Source organism: Scardinius erythrophthalmus, assembly GCF_964197995.2.
Source record: "Scardinius erythrophthalmus genome assembly, chromosome: 8".
NCBI classification, from domain to species: domain Eukaryota; kingdom Metazoa; phylum Chordata; class Actinopteri; order Cypriniformes; family Leuciscidae; genus Scardinius; species Scardinius erythrophthalmus.
In genome coordinates this window covers 3,722,571-3,741,199 of record NC_138228.1, presented here as the reverse complement: position 1 = coordinate 3,741,199, position 18,629 = coordinate 3,722,571, and the positions used below count along the sequence as shown (strand labels likewise).

Here is an 18,629-nt window from a genome sequence, read left to right as displayed (position 1 = left end):
ATCACCCCTATTTTAAAGTTTAGTTCTAGGAACAGATAGTAGATCTGAGGGATGTTGACTGAGAGTGTGGATGTTATAGCTCAGATCGGCTCTGTGGTTCTGCAAACACTCAAACACAAATAACAACACGCATGCCTGACTCTTGACTTTTAGAGCTGTGATGTACAGCCACATGTGTGAGCGATCATTAGGGGTAATAGGAAGCGTGTGGCTTGTGTTCCTCGAAGGCTGCTGATTGGTCTAGAGTACGCCCTGCTGGTCTGGTGGACCCCGAGTGTTCGGCAGGATCAGGGATTTCCGCTGTATTATTATGCCGTTGTGTTGCTGAGCTACGCAGCGCATCAGGTTAGTTCATATGCATTTAATTGAATCAATATGCACCAATGCTACATTTTTCTAAATGTCATAATCAACAAGTTAACAAACAAGTATGCATGACTCTAATGAGCTCATTGTTTCTCCTTAAAATGATTACATTGTTTAAAGTAATACATTTTTAACTAACTGTGATTTTGTATATGTACATTTCGGAAATACTTTGCTTTGAAATGGTCTATTGTGAAAAGCGCTATACAGATAAATGTGAATTGACTTTAAGTGAATTAAATTAATGAGTTTTAATTAATTCTAAAAAAAATATTTTATATATATATATATATATATATATATATATATATATATATATATATATATATATATATATATATATATATATATATATATATATATATATATATATACTATAAATAAATGAATAAATAGATAATAATAATAATAAAGTGAAAACCTTTAATATAATAGGTGTTATTTTTAATGTGCACAAAATATCAAGAAAAATCACATATTTGCATCTATATATTTATGCTTATATATATATATATATATATATATATAAAATAACAATTTATCAAAAGTAAATCGCACACACACACGTTTACTTTGATATACATTTGTGTATTTAAATGTATTTATATTATAATTATATAATAATTATATAATATGACAACATAACTCAAATGAAACAATAATAAATATATTCAAAATAATAAATGCATATATATTTACTTATCTATATATTATGCATTTATATTTATGTATAATATAATTATATAGCAACATATTAAAACATATTAATATTTATAATAATTATATAACAGTAACAATTCATAAATTAAATGTTTATATATATATATGTATAATAATAATAATGTTACAAAATGAAATCAGAGAAAACCTGTAATATGTTATTTTTAATGTGTACATATCAAGATAAATCACAAACATACATTTATTTACATATATTTTACTAAATTAGTATACATAAAAATATAAGTAAATGCATAAATATATAGGTATGTAACTACCATTTCATGATGTAATATTATTTAAGTGATTAATTGACTGTTTAGAATGAAATGGGGTTGTATTCATTGCAGAATGTCTTCCTCCACTAGGTGGCGCTGTACAGCATGTATGTGGCCTGCATGGCCTTTCACGCCAAGGTCAGTGACCCAATGATAGGCGGCACGTACATGACCCTTCTGAACACCGTGACTAATCTCGGAGGGAACTGGCCCTCCACTCTCGCTCTATGGCTGGTTGACCCGCTGACCTTTAAGGAGTGTCAGGGAGCGCTGGGTCAGACGTGCGGGTCGGCTGAAGAAGCAGGGGTCGGTATCTTTCTATTTCCTGGTGTTAGCTATTTAGTAGCACTTTTTAACCCGTTCTTATCTTGTCTTCAGCTCTGTGTCCGAGAGGGCGGCGCGTGTGTGACGACATTGGACGGTTACTATGTGGAGTCTGTGGTGTGTGTCCTGATCGGTGTGTGCTGGTGGATCTTCTTCGGAAAGAAAATGAAGCGGTTGCAAGAAGAAAGTCCCTCTGCGTGGCATTGCAGGGTTCCCAAATAACCGTCCCGACTGGACTCCGTCATGCCCTGGCCTCTCTCTTTTCCTCTCAGAGCGACTGCTAATTTTTGTCACACTACAGCAGGCCTGTAGACCGGCTTTACACTCTTTGAGGACTGAAATAGATGAATATATTGTACTATTAAATTATTAGCTGCATATGCATTCCATTATGCACAAAAAACATAATGTTTTTAATTTAATTTCAAATTTAAGATGTAGAGATGCATAACAGATACACGATACATGACAGTAACAGCATGACATTCACTGCTCGGTTGCCTATTTTATCAAGCATTTGTCTCACAAATACTTGAGGTCCTGTGCCTTGTGCATTTCTGTTTTTAGTATGATGCAGGTTTTTTTCAACAACAACAACAGAAAAACTTGTGTTCTGATATCATACATGAATGTTGAAGCAGTTGCTACATGCACATTTCAGCTTTTTGTGTTTTTCTCTCCAAAAGAATTGACTCTAATTGAGCACTTCAGGTGAAATGTTAATATTTTTTCACCCAGTTGTTAATGTTACTTGTTGCAGTCCTACTGAAATTAGTTACAGAGATGGAAATGTTTATGTGAAGTTAACTGTGTTCTGTTATGTTTATCAAATCATTGACTTTAGCAAGGCCAGGAAAAAAAAAACTCTTCTATCACGCTCATATATATATATATATATATTTTGTCCTTTTCAGTGTATTTTTATGGCCAGTGCTTTTAATCAGTTTAAAAGTCTGTGACTGAACTTTCTGTTTCTGAAACCAGCTGTGTCTTTTGGGACAACGATTTTTGTTAGCTCTGACAAAATCCATGGCAACACAATTAATCATTAGATTTTTCTAAAAATTATTTAGGGTGTGTTTACACGACAATGATGCACTAAAAACGGGAAAATATTTCCCGTACATCAAAATCTCACGGAACGAGATGCATGCACTAATAAGCATGCGCATGATGTCATATTTACCACAGATTTAAGTTTTTGAAGTTTACTTAATTACTTAATTGTATTTAAAAACTTGCACTTTGAAACACGTTTTCAAAAGTTGGCGTATTAGGGCCCCAAAAAGCCGTTGTCGTGTAAATGAACGTTAAAGTTTCCAGTTTTTAGTTGATTTTAGTTAGATATTTCAGCAGTGAAGCCGAAATTAAGGAATAAAATATGTCATTGGTTGGCGTGGATATTTATACAATCATCAGCACTTTTATTACAAGTTGCTTCTCCAAATTTATGAAGAGCGTTCACCCAAAAATGACAATTCTGTCATTATTCACTCATCTTCATGCCCCCCCCCCCCCAAACCTGACTAGTGTCCCACGGAAATAGAAAGTCAAAAGTTTGAAACAACATGGGCTGAATAAAAAAATTTTCATTTTTGAGTAAAGCATCCCTTTAAAATACTGTACTGTACCGATAAACATTTCCTTTATTTTTGTAACGCTCATTAAATATCCTCTTTCATTTGTTTAAGGTCATATAATGAGGAGAGAGGGTAGTTGCAGTGATTTTGGACTGTTGTAAATACTTGTAAACTGTTTCAAGGGACGTTTTTATCAACATTCCCAAAGTATGTAAAAAATAAATAAATAAAATACAATAAAGGCATTTCTTAAATACAAACAAATAAAATGAAGATTTGGTCCAGTTATTTTAAGCTTTCCCATACAAATGTTCTGTATGTGTGTGAAATAAAAACGCGTTTGTCTATTTTGGCCTAGCTGCTACCCTTTAACAGTGGGCGGGGCTTTATTTTGTAGTTCTTCCTCTATAAACAACATGCCGTCAGGTTCAGAGACTGCAGTCGCGAACGAGGATGATAAACCCTCCAAAAATGTCATTGCTCATATATCACAGTTTGCTGACGATAACTTGACTATTATCCGGGTAAGTAGCATATCTGACATCAACACATGCCATAAGATTTCATTATAATAGTGCAGACATATGACTGCCCAAGTATCGAGATACTGAGTTTGTGAACCACAAGCTATATGTGCAAGCTGCTAATGGAGGACACAATGTTATATTGTTTAATCTTGTGACTTGCATATATTTAATGGCGTGTTCCCCAACAGAACATCAGCACATGTCTTGGCATCGCGGGTGTTCTCATCATAGCGAGGAGCATCAGGCTGGTAAATGCACACACACACGCTGATGCCAATGGTCTCTGTGTGCTCGAGTAGACTGTACTAAGTGTACTAATGCTTTCTGGTTTTGTGTTTGAATTATTGAACAGCTGGTATTATCTGTAAACAAACACACATTAGCCACGCCCCAAACTCACGCTATTGGTTGAGGTTGGCAGACCTTTTCACAGACTTGTGATAATTGTTATTATCGTTATTTATTTATTTATTTATTCTAAATTATGGACATTTATAACACTACACTTTCTGCTGTCTGGCATATGACTCTCACAGACACAAGTTTTATATGTCGTGACCAGGCTTCTGCCAAGTCTGCAGTTTTTCACAACACTATGATTTGAAGCAAAAAAAAAAAATATATATATTCTGAAAATCAGATAAATAAAGACTGTGTACTTAACAACTTTAGTGAGGGAAAGAACTAAAATCCCATGAAGCATTGTGAACAGCATAAAACAATTATGTGCATATGCAAACATTTCAAGTCCTCTTGTAGTCAATAATTTTATCCCTAAAACTAATCTTTGATCACCAAAATAATGTTTTTCCTTGAAGAAAAAAAAATCTTCATGCCTTAAAATATCTTGAATGTAACTCGACACCCTTGCCTCATTTAGTATGCACGGTTCTATGAATATGCAAATGAGCCCCGCCTCCACTCACTCAATCAGCTCAGAGATCCACTGGTTGACGATCACACGTTGATCTGATTGGTTACAAGGTAGTTTGTGACGTCAGAAGCACAAGCGATTTCAAAGCATGTATTTTGAGACTGTCTTTGGTTCACTGCAGTTTTAAGGAGAAAATACTCAGCATATTTATGAATTTGCTCATGGTTTGTCTTAAAGCATATTAAAAACAGCACATAGACATATAAACAACATTAAAAGCTGGATTATCACCACAGGGGGACTTTCAGTAGTTTGAGAGCATACAGAGATCGACTTCTGGTTTACTAGTATCTGTCAGGTAATTGGTAAATGATTTTTCTGATATTAAAAAAACAATAGTTGTTAATGGGGAAAACATGCCATCCGTCAGTGTCCTGATGTAGTTACGGCATCCACCAGCAGAGGCTCCCGATGCCCTGGAATGATATCCATGTTTTCCTTGTTGTCAGATTACAAGATTCGGCTCTGCCACTGATATTCCAGCTCGGTTCATTGAGAGGAACATCAGCATCCGAGGAAGACTGAGAAATATCACAGAGAACGGGCTTGAAGTCGAACACCTCCCAATTTATGTCCCTTTGCTCAGTCGTCAGCTTACTAAACGTAAGAACACACATGACCCCCTCACACACTTTAATTAAATGTTTTATCAGTAGGCCTGCACATTTATTGTACAGCTGTCACAGGGACCACCGCGTTCATCTGAACAGCTGCTCTCAATTATGACTCAATCTTTAAAAGCACATTTCTCTTAGAAACAGTTTTCATAATTGTGTATCTCCTGCTGTGTCGGAGAATGTAGAGAAGGTTTTGTGTTCTCGGTGCTGTTGCAGTGCTTGTAGAAGTTGGATCAAAGCCCATTTAACTTATAAGTCTTTTAACTTCAGTCAGTGAAGCATAAACGATTCTTCTCTCCCGTCGTCCTGATGTTTCACTCCAAATTTTGCAAAACGCAGATTCATTTTGTTTCAAAACTGAATCAAATTGCTGCTGGGTTATTAACATTTGCACATTTACAAGATCATATTTCAGTCCTTGCGAAGTAAACCAGTTAGTGAAGGGAGGCAGTCAGTGTAATTCAATTATGCACCAGCCATGCCTTCAAAATGAGTTTAGATGTGATCTAAATGTGCCTTTTCTAACACTACACTAGTTGGATAAAGGGATTATATCTGTCAATGTCACTGTGATTCACAGATGGCCGTGTTAAGCTTGACCTCGTGGTGCTTGTGACATATGGACGTGTCTAGCTTTCTCCTGTATACCTCAGAGACTGATACTTATATCAGGAAAGCAACATAGTGTTCTTGCTCACATAACGGTCCCCTCAGACTTCAAAGAGCCTTTCTTTCCCTGTAGTCCATAATTTTATCCCTTAAAACTCATATTTGATCACATATTTAAGCATTTTTTCCTTGAAAAAAAATCGTCATGCCTTAAAATAGCTATAATGTAACTCGACACCCTTGCCTCGTTTAGTATACGCGGTTCCATGAATATGCAAATGAGCCCCGCCTCCACTCACTCAGCTCAGAGATCCACTCGTTGACGATCACACGTTGATCTGATTGGTTACAAGGTAGTTTGTGACGTCAGAAACACCAGCGATTTCAAAGCGTGTTTTTGAGACTGTCTTTGGTTCACTGCAGTTTTAAGGAGAAAAGACTCAGCAATGGTGTCGACTTATGAATTTACAGACGGTTTGTCTTAAAGCATATTAAAAACACCACATAGACGTATAAACAGCATTAAAAGCTTGTTTTCACCACAGGGGGACTTTAATCATTTTGAGGAATACTGAATCTGTTTTTATGTAAGTGAGACGAGTAAATGCATGCTCATATTTAGTCTAGATCTACAATAATAAACCATCATGTTCACACACAACGCCGATTTATCTCAAAATGGGGACAGGAGAGCTTTCAGTCAATAAAGTTACTTGAGTCACTTATTTAAACAAGTAACTTGTAAATTTAAAAGTAATGTCACTTTACTGCTGTAGTTACTTGCTTTTCACCACAGAGGGACTCACCACACTGTTCCCATCGGAAAAGCACTTCGCAATTGAGTCTTTGGTTACACTTTATTTTAAGGTGTCATTGTTACAGTGTAATTATATATTTAAGCACTGAGTAATATTAAGCAACTACATGTACTTACTATAGGGTTAGGATTTGGTTGAGGGTTAGTTGTATGTAATTATGCATAATTTACTGTTATTACTATGGTAAGTACATGTAACATATGTGACAAGGACACTGTAAAATAAAGTGTTACCGACTCTAGTGATGGAGCGGTTGTGACGACTCCTCCTGACTTCAGCAGGTCAACCCGTGAGCGTCCTGGACGTCCGTCTGGCCGGAGTGTGGATGACCTCGGAAGGGCACGACTGGATCGCTCAGCAGCTGAAGCCAGCAGAGACGCTGTGGCTCCGGCTGATCTCTCGGCAGAACCAGAGCCTACACTGCCTAGTGTCCGTCAACAGGGTGAGTGAGAGTTTCCAGATTAGCACACAGTCAGATGCCTCCAGGAAAGTTCTCAGCTTGACAAACGAGAGGCTTTAATGCCGAGGAAAAACTGAGCCGTGGTTTTCAGTCTTTTTGACTGCAAGGCCTAACTGTACACAACAATATTTAAAATCCCCATTATTATATGCTAGATAAATGTTTTTTTCTCAAACTTTAATCAAATGTTTTAGAGCTTGGCGTAATTTAGAAAAATTGAATATTATTGATTTTATTCAGTTGCATTACTTTTCCATGTGTAGAAATTTTACACTTTTAACAATGTTATAATTAGACTATCATACATATTCAGGTTGTTTAAAGACAGTGGGTGCTCTGTTTCTTCAATGAAAACAATTTGTTAAAGCTCTTAAAGCAGGATGGATTCTGATTGGCTGTCACTGTTTTTATAATTTAACAGCTGGAATAAATTGTTCTACAAGTGATTACAATGATATTGTTTCTCTGTGCCATTATCGTTATATTTGTAGTGTGGACTCTGCTATTCTTAGAATGATTTTTAGAAACTATATCGTTATAGTTATCGTCCTTGGTGTGAACAGACCTTTAGAAAGTTAATTAAAATAGGACTTTCTACTTGACTCTAAAAAAAATTATCCATCCATTCTACCATCCCCGCTCCTTGCGTGGAAATTTTATTTTTTATTTTAATGAAAAGAATGTTACTATACTTTACTATATTTTATTTCAATTATGCTTTTATTTAATATTTTGTATTTGTAGGGGATTGTATGGTACTAAGTTATATTTATGCTGTGGTTATAATCCAGATATTACCTGTTAAACACTTTTTCAAAGACTTAAGATTTTTTAAAAGAAGACACTTGGCAGACTATTGCCAAGTAAAAAAAGTGATGAAACAAATGTTATGAAAAATGTTATGTTTGTTATGAAAAATTCACAAAAATACTATTTTTAATATAAAAAAATAATATATATATATATATATATATATATATATATGGAAAAATGAATGAAAACTAAATGTGGAGAACCTTAATAATAAAGGAAATGTGAATAAATGATTGTATAAATGATTAAATATATAATCTAAATGTTAAATTTGTGATGTTATTAGTCATCCTGTGCTTTCCTTCTAGGGCTCACTCTTTAACACGTGTGTGAATGAGGAACTTCTGAGGCGTGGCTTGGCGAGGACTTCTCCTCTTGTGGGTCTGGATCCTCACTCTCGGATCTCCTGGAGTCTCTACAAGCGCTTGATGAGGGCCGAGAGGAAAGCGGAGAAGAAAGGGAAAGGCCTGTGGAAGGAAGACAGTCGCTGGGAGAGAGTTTCTGATGTCTTGAGGAACAACATGCTGCTCATCTCAGTTAAGAAACTCTTCAAATGGACTAAAGAGAAGTGAAATATTCAAGGTTATGCCTCGTGCAAGGATGTTTGATTTGAAGTATTTTATACAATATTTATCCTAAGGGAAGCAGCACAATTAAACTCTCATGTGAGAAATGTCCATGTGTTTTCTGCTTGTTATTACTTTGACCTGTGTTTCTTCACACATGTCCTGATTTACCCAACATGAAGACTCTTAACACCATCCGTGATGTTTGCGGTGTTGAATAATCCATCACATTATTCATGCTGTAGCGTTGTACCCCGTCATAATATTCCTGACAACCGGAAAGCCTTTGTACTCTTCCCTCCTCCCATAAATCCCTGTCCCACAGACATCTCGGGTTTTCTGTTCCCCTGGGGAGTTGGGGGAGTGCTTTGTCACGATGACATGGCAGTGGGGGTCTACAGATGAGACAATGAGGAGGAGGAGGGATCCCCATTACTATAGAAACACGAGGGGCTCGTCCTCCTCTGGGTCCTAAAGGCCTTCACACTCGGACGAGACGGCTAGGAGAGGAACATAAGTTGTGTCCAGTTCGGGGGTGTCACTGCACTGACACTATTAGATAAGAACAAAATCTGAGCTGAATAATGACACTGACTTTGCAACATTGACTCTGTTATCAAATTGCGCTGAATAATGCCACCATTGTCTTCTGTACAGCTGCTTATAGCTGAAAGGATTCATATTTAATGAACTTTGCAACAGTGACACTGTTATTGAACTGAATTAAAAGCAACATTGAGCCGAATAATGACATTTATCTTGTGTAGAGCTGAAATCCTGAAATCCAATTTGTTTAATAATTGATGAATTTTACAACTTTAACACTGTTATTTTCCTGTTTATTAATGTGAAGCTGCTTTGAAACAATCTATTGTAAAGTTATATATATATATATGTATATATGTATGTATATATATTAATATATGCATATATATATATATATATTAATATATGCAATTAAGTGATATGACAACACTAATACAGTGTATGTATGTATATGTATACATATATATATATATATATATATATATATATATATATATATATATATATATATATATATGTATACATATACATACATACACTGTATTAGTGTTGTCATATCACTTAATTGCATCTAACTTAAAAGATTGTTTATGTAATGTGTGTGCATTTCTTTGTGTTTATGTATATACATGTACACATATATGTATACACCCACACGTGTTGTAATGTGATAAATCGTAATTAATCGAGATGTGTATATACATATATACTGTATATACATGTAAATAAAAAAATATATATATATATAAATAAATATATATAAAAAAAATATATATATATATAAATATTTAAAGCTTAAACATTATATTCAAGATGCCAACATGATTTAATATATTAGTTCTGCATGTACCAACTAAATGAGTTAGTGTCCTTATGTTGTATTACTGTTGTCTCTAAGTGATTCCTGGTGGTTTCATTTTCTCTTCCAAATGAAGACGAGTAACCAAACAACAGTCTCCGCTAATAACAGCGAACAGTCTCAGGCTGGTTAGTCTGAGCTTAACTAACCTCTAATGGCCCTCAGCAGTGCGAGTGCAGGTCCTCTGGTAGGGTTTTGTTTTTCTCCTTAGTTCTCAATGGCAATAGTCTATCTGTTCTAATGGGCACGGGGGGAGGGAGGGGTGTCCTGCCCCCTCCTTTCACTCTTTTTTTTGTGCAAATGTCCCTTGTGACTGTGGCAGAGATGCTGGACTGTAATTGGACAGACGGTTTGAATTGTAAGGTGCATTGGGTCTGAGTCTGGCAGACTTTGAACCGGGACTCAGCACATGGGCGGTCACACTGGAAAAACCTGTGGAAACTGTGGAAGGAGCGATGGATGAGAGATGTGTGACAGGAAAATATGCCCTTTGTGTTCACGGGAGAGAGGACAGAACTGCTCTCTTCTCTTTGTATCAAATTCTACGCTTGGAATTTTTGAGCTTCTCAAATGATTTTACGTCTCTCTCATGTTAGGTTTTGTTAAAATGAGCAAAAATAAAAATGTATTTAAAATCATCAAGTAACGCTTTATGGTAACACTTTATTTTACAGTGTCCTTGTTATGTTACATGTACTTAGCATAGTAATAGCAGTAAATTATGCATAATTACATGCAACTAACCCTCAACCAAATCCTAACCCTATAGTAAGTACATGTAGTTGCTTAATATTACTCAGTACTTAAATATATAATTACACTGTAACAATGACACCTTAAAATAAAGTGTAACCCACTTAGTGTCCTTGTTACACGTTACATAGTTACTGTAGTAATAACTAAATTATACATAATTACACACAACTAACCCTAAACCAAACCCTATATGTTAATTAATTATGAATTATGAATTATTATTACACAGTACTTAAATGCATAATTATACAGTAACACTGACACCTTAAAATAGGGGGTTACACTTTATTTTAAGGTGTCATTGTTACAGTGTAATTATATATTTAAGAACTGAGTAATATTAAGCAACTACATGTACTTACTATAGGGTTAGGGTTTGGTTGAGGGTTAGTTGCATGTAATTATGCATAATTTACTGTTATTACTATGGTAAGTACATATAACGTAACAAGGACACTGTAAAATAAAGTGTTACCATAGTGTTACCTACATTAATAACTGAATAAAATAATGAATAAATACTAATTTTAACTTATTTTTTTCAATTTTATTTATTATTGTAACAAGTATTATTTTAAAGTTTTGTTATTTGTTTATTTTAAGGTGTCCATGTTACAACATGTAAGTAGGCCTACTGTGTGATCATTTTTTCTCTTCTTTTTTTTCTGTGACACATTGTAAAGCACATTGGTCAACTTGTGTTGTTTTAATTGTTCTATATAAAGAAAGTTTTGAACAAGTACTTGACTTTTCAAACACCTTTCAAAGTCCACGTGTTATTTCTCAACGTCTGAGTTTTGGTGTTGAAATTAAACGCTTTTAGGAACGAGTTATTATTACTACTTACCGATTTCGGTCGGTCGTTATCAGCCCGTTCCTCACAGTCCGTTCCTGGTTTTGCGGCCGCTCCTGTTGACTCCGGTCAGTCCCGAGCTTTTGAATGAGAGCGGAGACTTACAGTTAACACACAGTAAACACTGCTTTACATGGGAAGGAGAAGCCTGGAGACCCGTGTGTAGAGGAAAGTGCATGCACGATGTTTAGCCTACATGAAAAGAGTCAAGGCTGACTTTTTACCCAAAGCGGAATTATAAGCAAACTCTTGAGTCAGGAACTGAAGTAAGTGATTTGTCTCGTTCTTTGTTGAGAGCAGGTGCACGTTTGAACGGAACCAGGCGAAGAAGTTTCACTTTTCGGAATTACTTTTTCTAATTCTCATGAACTGTGATTTTTTTTTTTATTATTATTTAACAGTGGCAGTGACTACGCTGCTACAATTGTCTTTTAACTCGGGTTGAGTTTTAATAATTATATATATTATATATAAATCAAGCATAATTATATGCATCTCTCTTAACAAAACCAAACCCTATTCCTAACCAAAAGTACATGTCAGTACTTGTAAAATTACAGTGTAACAAAGACACCTTAAATAAAGTGTAACCTATATGTGTATAGGCCTATTCGTGTGGGTTAGGATTAGGGTCAGCATGGCACACACACACACACACATATTACATTTATTAGTCACATATAGTTCATTTATAAGTCACATAGTCTATATGGTGTAGAGTTTGGCAGATAGTTGAAATGATATGATATTAAATGCATTACATATCCAACAGTGGCATAAAAAAAGCAAATGGAGGGCATTTGGAGTATTCGATGGTTCATTTGTAAAGAAGTGGCTGCTCTATGTTCAGAGGGTAAGTATAGTAAGTCAAAACACAGTCAAACACATGTTGACAGAGCGTACTGACTTTGTAGGCTGGTAAATTTATCTCGGTGTGTGCTGTTCCCCGAATCCTTAACAACCACTGTTACTCATGTCATGTTCAACATTTCCACAAATCCAAATATTATTCATAGACTTAACCATATAAATATGTACCTAGAATGATTGTGTGTGCCATCTTTGTCTCTAAATCTGCCAGCTTTGAAATGGAGCCCAATCCCTAGAGGTTCAACCCATAACCCATTTGATTTAGCTCAAAAAGCAAATAGATTTATCATATATTCATAACATACTGTTATATTACCTGCATGTTTACATGACCTGTGTTTGGCTCTACAAGACGCCCCCACATGGAGAATCACATTATAGCGAAATAAATGTCAGATGACACACTTGGGAAAGGTTAGGCTCTGCAAACAAGACAGTCTTGTATTTGTCACTGCAAAAGAGCTCCTATTCAAAGTCTATGCATATTTCTGTGTATTGGAACGCGTGGGGTAAAATGACTCCAGTGTTTTCCAAGCACAGCGTATCATTTTCTCCCCTGCTCGGGTGTAGCGTGGGGCTGGCAAACAAGCTTCTGTGTGGAAGCGGAGACCAGATTAATTATTTATCCTTTATTCTCCGGGAACAGAAGACAAGACATGTTAACTGTATCTTTGTGTTCTCAGTATGGCTTCAGTGAAGTTAGCCTTGAAACGGATCCCAGTGTCTGTCACTATAGTTGTGGGTCATAGTAAATGTGCCTGCCACTCCTACTGTAGATCAGCCAAAGCCATGAACGTTTTAGTTGCATTCATTAAGCTTTCTAAGTCTACTTTCAACTTTGAAAACAGCTAACCTAACTTTTCTTTAGGGGGGCACTCCCTATGATTACCTTCAGAAGAATTTATATATCATCTCATCTTATATATCATCTACACAGTGTTGAAATTACCGTAATTACTTGATTCCGAAAAGTGCTCATGTCTTTGTAGAATTCATAATTACGACTAGTAAACACATTTTTGGAGAGCTCCACATATGGCAATGTTGATATGCTTGGTCTTGGTGGAATAGATCTGCTTCTGTTGGTTATTTCTGATCATGTACTGGACTTGCTACTGCCAATACACACACAGACGCTGCTGTGAGCAAGACATGCTGATGCTGCACAGTAGCGTACATGAATTACCCATTGCAGGTCTATACAGGTGGAGCTGGGGAAGGAGGAGGGTTTCTGAAAGTGCGCTGCAACTCCTACAGCAAATGCTGACCGGTATTTGCAGGTTGAGCTACAAGCTCATTGGCTACTGATAGTGATGTAGTACTCGAGTCCGGTCTCGAGACCGTTTCCTGCTTTCTCGGACTTGACTCGGACTTGTTCCTTCAAAGACTCGGTCTTGACTCGGACTCGGCATAGGCGGTCTCGTCCCCATCACTAGTCCACTAGAATACATACCACTAGAAAATTTTAATGTGTTTTTATGGTCTTGGTCTCGACTCCTAAAGACTCGGTCTCGACTCGGACTTGCTTCCTCAAAGACTCGGTCTTGACTCGGACTCGACTGAATTTGAAAACCAACGGACTCGGTCTTGACTTGGACTCGGCATAGGCGGACTCGTCCCCATCACTAGCTACTGATACAGCAGGAACCAATCAGCTGTGCCCTATATGATGTGATTGAACCCATCAGTCTGCACCATCTAGATTTTCATAACAGAACTTAGTTTTTAAGCATTCATTTCATAATATTTTGGATGAATGATTATTAAAGGATTAGTTCAAATTTTTACTCACCCCGATGTCATCCAAGATATCCATGTCTTTCTTTCTTTAGTCGAAAATAAATTAAGGTATTTGAGGTAAACATTCCAGGATTTTTCTACACAGAATGGATTTCAGTGGCAACCAACTATATCAATGTTCAAAGAAGGTTCAAATGTCCGTCTCAATGCAGCTTCAAAGTCTCGACACGACACGAAAAAAGGGTCTTATCCAGTGAAACTATCTGTCATTTTCTAAAAAAAAATATATATATACAGTATATATACTTTTTAACCACAAATGCCCGTCTTGTACCATCTCTGAGATGCGCCACGTATCTCGTATGGAACGTCATCACATTGGAAAGGTCACAAAAAAAAAAAAAAATAATAATAATAATAAATAAATAAAAAGATGTCAGCCGATTTTGAAGTTGGAGGAGTTTTTCGCCCTTTCCTACCTTTTTGAACCGGAGTACAGTACACAGACAAATAACTTTCCACCTTTGACCTTTCCACGGTGATTACGTAATATGTGGCGCATCTCAGAGATGGTACAAGACGGGCATTTGTGGTATATATATATATATATTTTTTTTTTTTTTTTTTTTTGAAAATGGCCGATCGTTTCGCTAGATAAGACCCTTATTTCTCGACTGGGATCGTGTCGAGACTTTGAAGCATTGAGACATTTGAACCTTCTTTGAACATTGGTATAGTTGGTTGTCATTGAAGTCCATTCTGTGTAGAAAAGTCCTGGAATGTTTTCCTCAAAAACCTTAATTTCTTTTCGACTGAAGAAAGAAAGACATGGATATCTTTGATGACATCAGGGTGAGTAAATTATCAGCAAACATTTTTTTGAAAGTGAACTAATCCTTTAATGGTAACGTCTTAATATTGAAAGAATAATTGGAAAATAAACCAAAACCACTCAATACAATTTAATGTATAGCTAGCACAGAGCTAAATAACTAATGTCCACTAAATCAAAAGTAAGTTAAAAGTTTATTAAGGCATATGCATAACGACTATTACTTGTTGTAATGTGGTTTTGTCTATTGATGACTCAAATTACACAGAACCAATTTGGCATATTAATAACATTGCCATAGAAATGCAAAAATCCAAGTGCATAAATCAAAATTCAAAATGAAATGATCTAGTATGCATTTAATGAAATGTCACAAATTTGCAAAAACATCAACAGAAAATGTAAAATGGTTAACATGCTTGATGTTTTCCCATGTTAAAAAAGCGTACTTATTGTCAGAAGTGATGCATGTAAGTAGCCTATGTTGTGTTCTCCAACAATTTTGGGAACCATTCATAACAAAGTCCTTCTCTATTCTAGCTTTATTGTTTATTTGTGATTATAATCATGTAGAAGACTTTCTGGGAATTCAGTGCATTATACATGGAGTCGTGGGAGGGTGTAAGTGGGAGGGTAGGGCGAGTGGTTCAGAAAAGTGGGCACTGAATACAAAAGATCGAAGAGATCTATATTGTGATGTTCTTGAAGATGACTGATTTGGAGAAAAGCACTGTCTGTTGGAAACCTTTTTATGAGTGAAACAAACTTTCAGATAGCGATGATAATGCAGAAACAAGAGTCAGTAGTTTAGCTGGATTGATAGGGAGAGTGAGAGAGGCTGTCCACTCTTTCTGCAGATAAGGGAGGGCTGTGAAGAGGGGGAAAGTGTCTTGCTTTACAGTCAGAAGGGGTGTGGGGTCACGGGGTCAAACTCTACCCCCACAGTTACATCTATTTAAAGTGCTGTCACCCCAATCCCCTGTGCTTAAACCCTCTCATACTCACTGATTTATTAATGACCCCTCTTTTCTATTATAATTACTCACATACAAGAATCACAATGGATGCAGACTTAAAGGGGTCATGAACTGCATTTAAAAAAAATGTATAATGTTCTTTGAGGTCCACTTTTAGGGCCCTATCTTGCACCCAGCGTAATTGACTTTGTACACCGATGCATGTATCATTCCTATTTCTCACCCGACGCACAGCGGACTTTTCCCTCCACAGACGCACATCGGTAAATTAGGGAATGAACTTGCGCTCCCGGGGGCGGTTCAGCGAAAAGAGGAGGCGTGTTCCGGTGCAAACGTTCCCTGGTGCTATTCTGCATTTTCAGAAAACAATTCCCCACAGACCAGGAGAAACCTCGTCTAAAGTCAGTGGCGCATTATTCAGATGCTATTTTAAGGGCGCATGCTTGGCCATAATGTAGTGTGTGCACAACGCGCATACACTTCTCTCATCTACACAGACGCAGCAGTTCACATTTTTGCAAATCATACATAATTACAAGGAAAAATATTCCACACGAGGGAAATCATTGTGGTGTCCATGAAGATGTGAAAAAATAGGCATAAATCTAGCTTACACATTTACCCAAATTATCATACGCCTGTTTAACCGAAGCTAATTTGGGTGTGTTTCTCCCGTCCCCAATGTCACTTCTCTGTGTTTTACGGCCCTGACGAGAACGTCGGTCTCCTCGGCTGTGATCCGCTCCTGGCAAATCCGCCGTTATAATAGCAATCCACCATGGAACAAGCACACCTGCTCTTAAAGGGAATGTGAGATGACGCTCTGATTGTTTTATTTCACATTACGCCCAAACCACACCTATGAGTAATGAAGCTTCTTCAGACCAACACATTTTAGATTTTCGTTGGGCGCAAGAGTCATTTATCCCGTCGCTATAATAGCAACAGCGCCTGAGATCCGCCTATAAAGTTACTTGCGTTTCGCGTTTGATACTTGCGTTTCAGATCATTAAAATAGAGCCCTTTATGTAAGATTTAGCACAACATCTCAAATGTTGGTTTGATCATTCTGAAATGTCTGAGCCAAAGTCTGTGGTCAGAATGATTTGGTTTAATTCCCTCGAGAAGCGTCTCACATGATTAACACCAGCATCTGAACACAGATAACATGACATTTATTGCATGCAGTCATTTATGATGTAGGGAATAACAGCCTTGTTTCTTTCCTGATTGCACCAACTTCCATTTTTATTACAGAGATTGTGCACCAATTTCCTATGAAGTAATGATTTTGTTCTCTTGAACACACTGAATGGAAACACTGCTTTATTCGCGAATGTTTAATGCGATATTGCAATTTGCAATGTTGGATGGAAACATAGCTAGCCTGAACACCCCTAAAACCTTCAATGATTTGTGTTGGTTTTATACAAAGAAATGTGACCACTGTCCATCAAACTCCCACTGTAACTGAAATGAGTCCTTTCTTTATTCCCTTCTGCAACAGAAGCTAGAGACGTGGGACTTGCATAATCCAGGAAGGTTATATTTTTCCACTTCCTAATAATGGAACAGATTGTGTTCCTCAGGGTCAGATGGGACTTTCTTATGACAGTACAAAACAGCGTGGTTTATTGAAAAGCCAAGTGCTCACATTACCACACTCTGACACTATAATCATTCTCAATTTTCTCCCTCTGTGTGGATAATGCCCGCTGAAAGGCCCTGCTAGCCTCTTTCCCCATAGATAATGTGCCTCATAGTGGCAGGAATACATTTCTCAAGCACACATGACAGATTTTGATTACCCTCACATTTATATTCCAGCTAACTCTGACAGTAAGCGACAAATCATAAGATGAGAGAAACCAGGAGAGCTGAATGGAGCGAAGAGGTTTTATCCTCACGCTAATGGTGGGCAGTATTTCAAACTGGTTATTATGGTTATTATGGTCTGCTGGGCCGTATATGGGTTGCAGTTAGAGCATGTTTTATTCACCTTTGAGATTCATGACTGCCTTTTTGTCAAGATTTGTCGAATCGTAATGGTATTGTGGTTCAGTTCAGACATTCTGATCTCTGATTTTGGCCACACAGAAGCTAGTCTCCTTTAAAAGGGGACTACACCCAAAAAATGAATATTCTTGCATCATTTACTCATTTTCACGTTTTATTCTTCTGAGACATAAAATACTGTAATATCCACTTATGATTTTTTTTATAGCTTTTACTTGTCTTGTAAAAAGTGATTGCTAACAAGTGTCTAAATGAGACTTCAGAGGATGTTGAGGACATTAAACATCATCAGCCGAATAGGAAAACTCATCAACTTACTATAATCTGCTTTCACAGCCTCGTTTGGTTTATAATCGCGCTCTTGCAAACTATTATAACTCGAAATTTCAGGGAAAATGATTTTAAACAAAGACTGAAAGAGTTGTCTGAAGTTTGGTGATGGTTACGTTGAAGTCATGTGACCGTGGTGTAGTTCGTTTATAGCTACACTATCTTTTGTCTTCTGCCGATTGCATTCACGCTTAAATTAATTTGTTGTGTTCATTTGTGACGATTACAACGATGAACA

The 18,629-nt window shown here is 36.7% G+C and overlaps 3 protein-coding genes across 6 annotated transcripts in view; all 3 read left to right on the top strand.

Moving 5' to 3' along the window:
• The window catches only part of slc33a1 (solute carrier family 33 member 1), a 9,898-nt gene extending 7,135 nt beyond the window's left edge, over positions 1-2,763 (top strand). Inside the window, exons 5-7 of one of the 3 annotated variants that reach the window (XM_081372334.1) lie at positions 228-345; positions 1,455-1,670; positions 1,743-2,763. In XM_081372334.1, coding sequence (XP_081228460.1) covers positions 228-345; positions 1,455-1,670; positions 1,743-1,910 — 502 coding nt within the window. In that variant the 3' untranslated portion in view covers positions 1,911-2,763. The remainder of the gene's footprint in view (positions 1-227; positions 346-1,454; positions 1,671-1,742) is intronic. The other 2 variants (XM_081372335.1, XM_081372333.1) reach the window with 2 other exon arrangements.
• Positions 2,764-3,650: 887 nt separating this feature from the next.
• c18h3orf33 (c18h3orf33 homolog (H. sapiens)) lies at positions 3,651-9,470 on the top strand. Of its 2 annotated transcripts, none has more exons than XM_081371851.1 (5): positions 3,651-3,792; positions 3,984-4,043; positions 5,179-5,332; positions 7,055-7,215; positions 8,355-9,470. In XM_081371851.1, the coding sequence occupies exons 1-5, from the start codon at positions 3,685-3,687 to the stop codon at positions 8,616-8,618; spliced, it is 747 nt and encodes a 248-aa protein (XP_081227977.1). In that variant the 5' UTR covers positions 3,651-3,684; the 3' UTR covers positions 8,619-9,470. The 2 variants fall into 2 exon arrangements, with proteins under 2 accessions (XP_081227977.1, XP_081227976.1); XM_081371850.1 differs by having other exon boundaries at positions 7,052-7,215; positions 8,355-9,432.
• A 2,293-nt stretch (positions 9,471-11,763) lies between these two features.
• The window catches only part of plch1 (phospholipase C, eta 1), a 90,156-nt gene continuing 83,290 nt past the window's right edge, over positions 11,764-18,629 (top strand). Inside the window, exon 1 of the mRNA XM_081373168.1 lies at positions 11,764-11,892. The gene's annotated coding sequence lies outside the window, so the exon portion shown is untranslated. The remainder of the gene's footprint in view (positions 11,893-18,629) is intronic.

What these genes read in the sequence shown, in the direction of transcription:
- c18h3orf33 (XM_081371850.1), top strand. Translation starts at nt 3,685, where the DNA reads ATGCCGTCAGGTTCAGAGACTGCAGTCGCGAACGAGGATGATAAACCC. An exon ending in TAGCGAGGAGCATCAGGCTG is followed by an intron (nt 4,044 to 5,178) that starts GTAAATGCACAC and finishes CCTTGTTGTCAG; the next exon opens with ATTACAAGATTCGGCTCTGC. An exon ending in GCCTAGTGTCCGTCAACAGG is followed by an intron (nt 7,216 to 8,354) that starts GTGAGTGAGAGT and finishes CTTTCCTTCTAG; the next exon opens with GGCTCACTCTTTAACACGTG.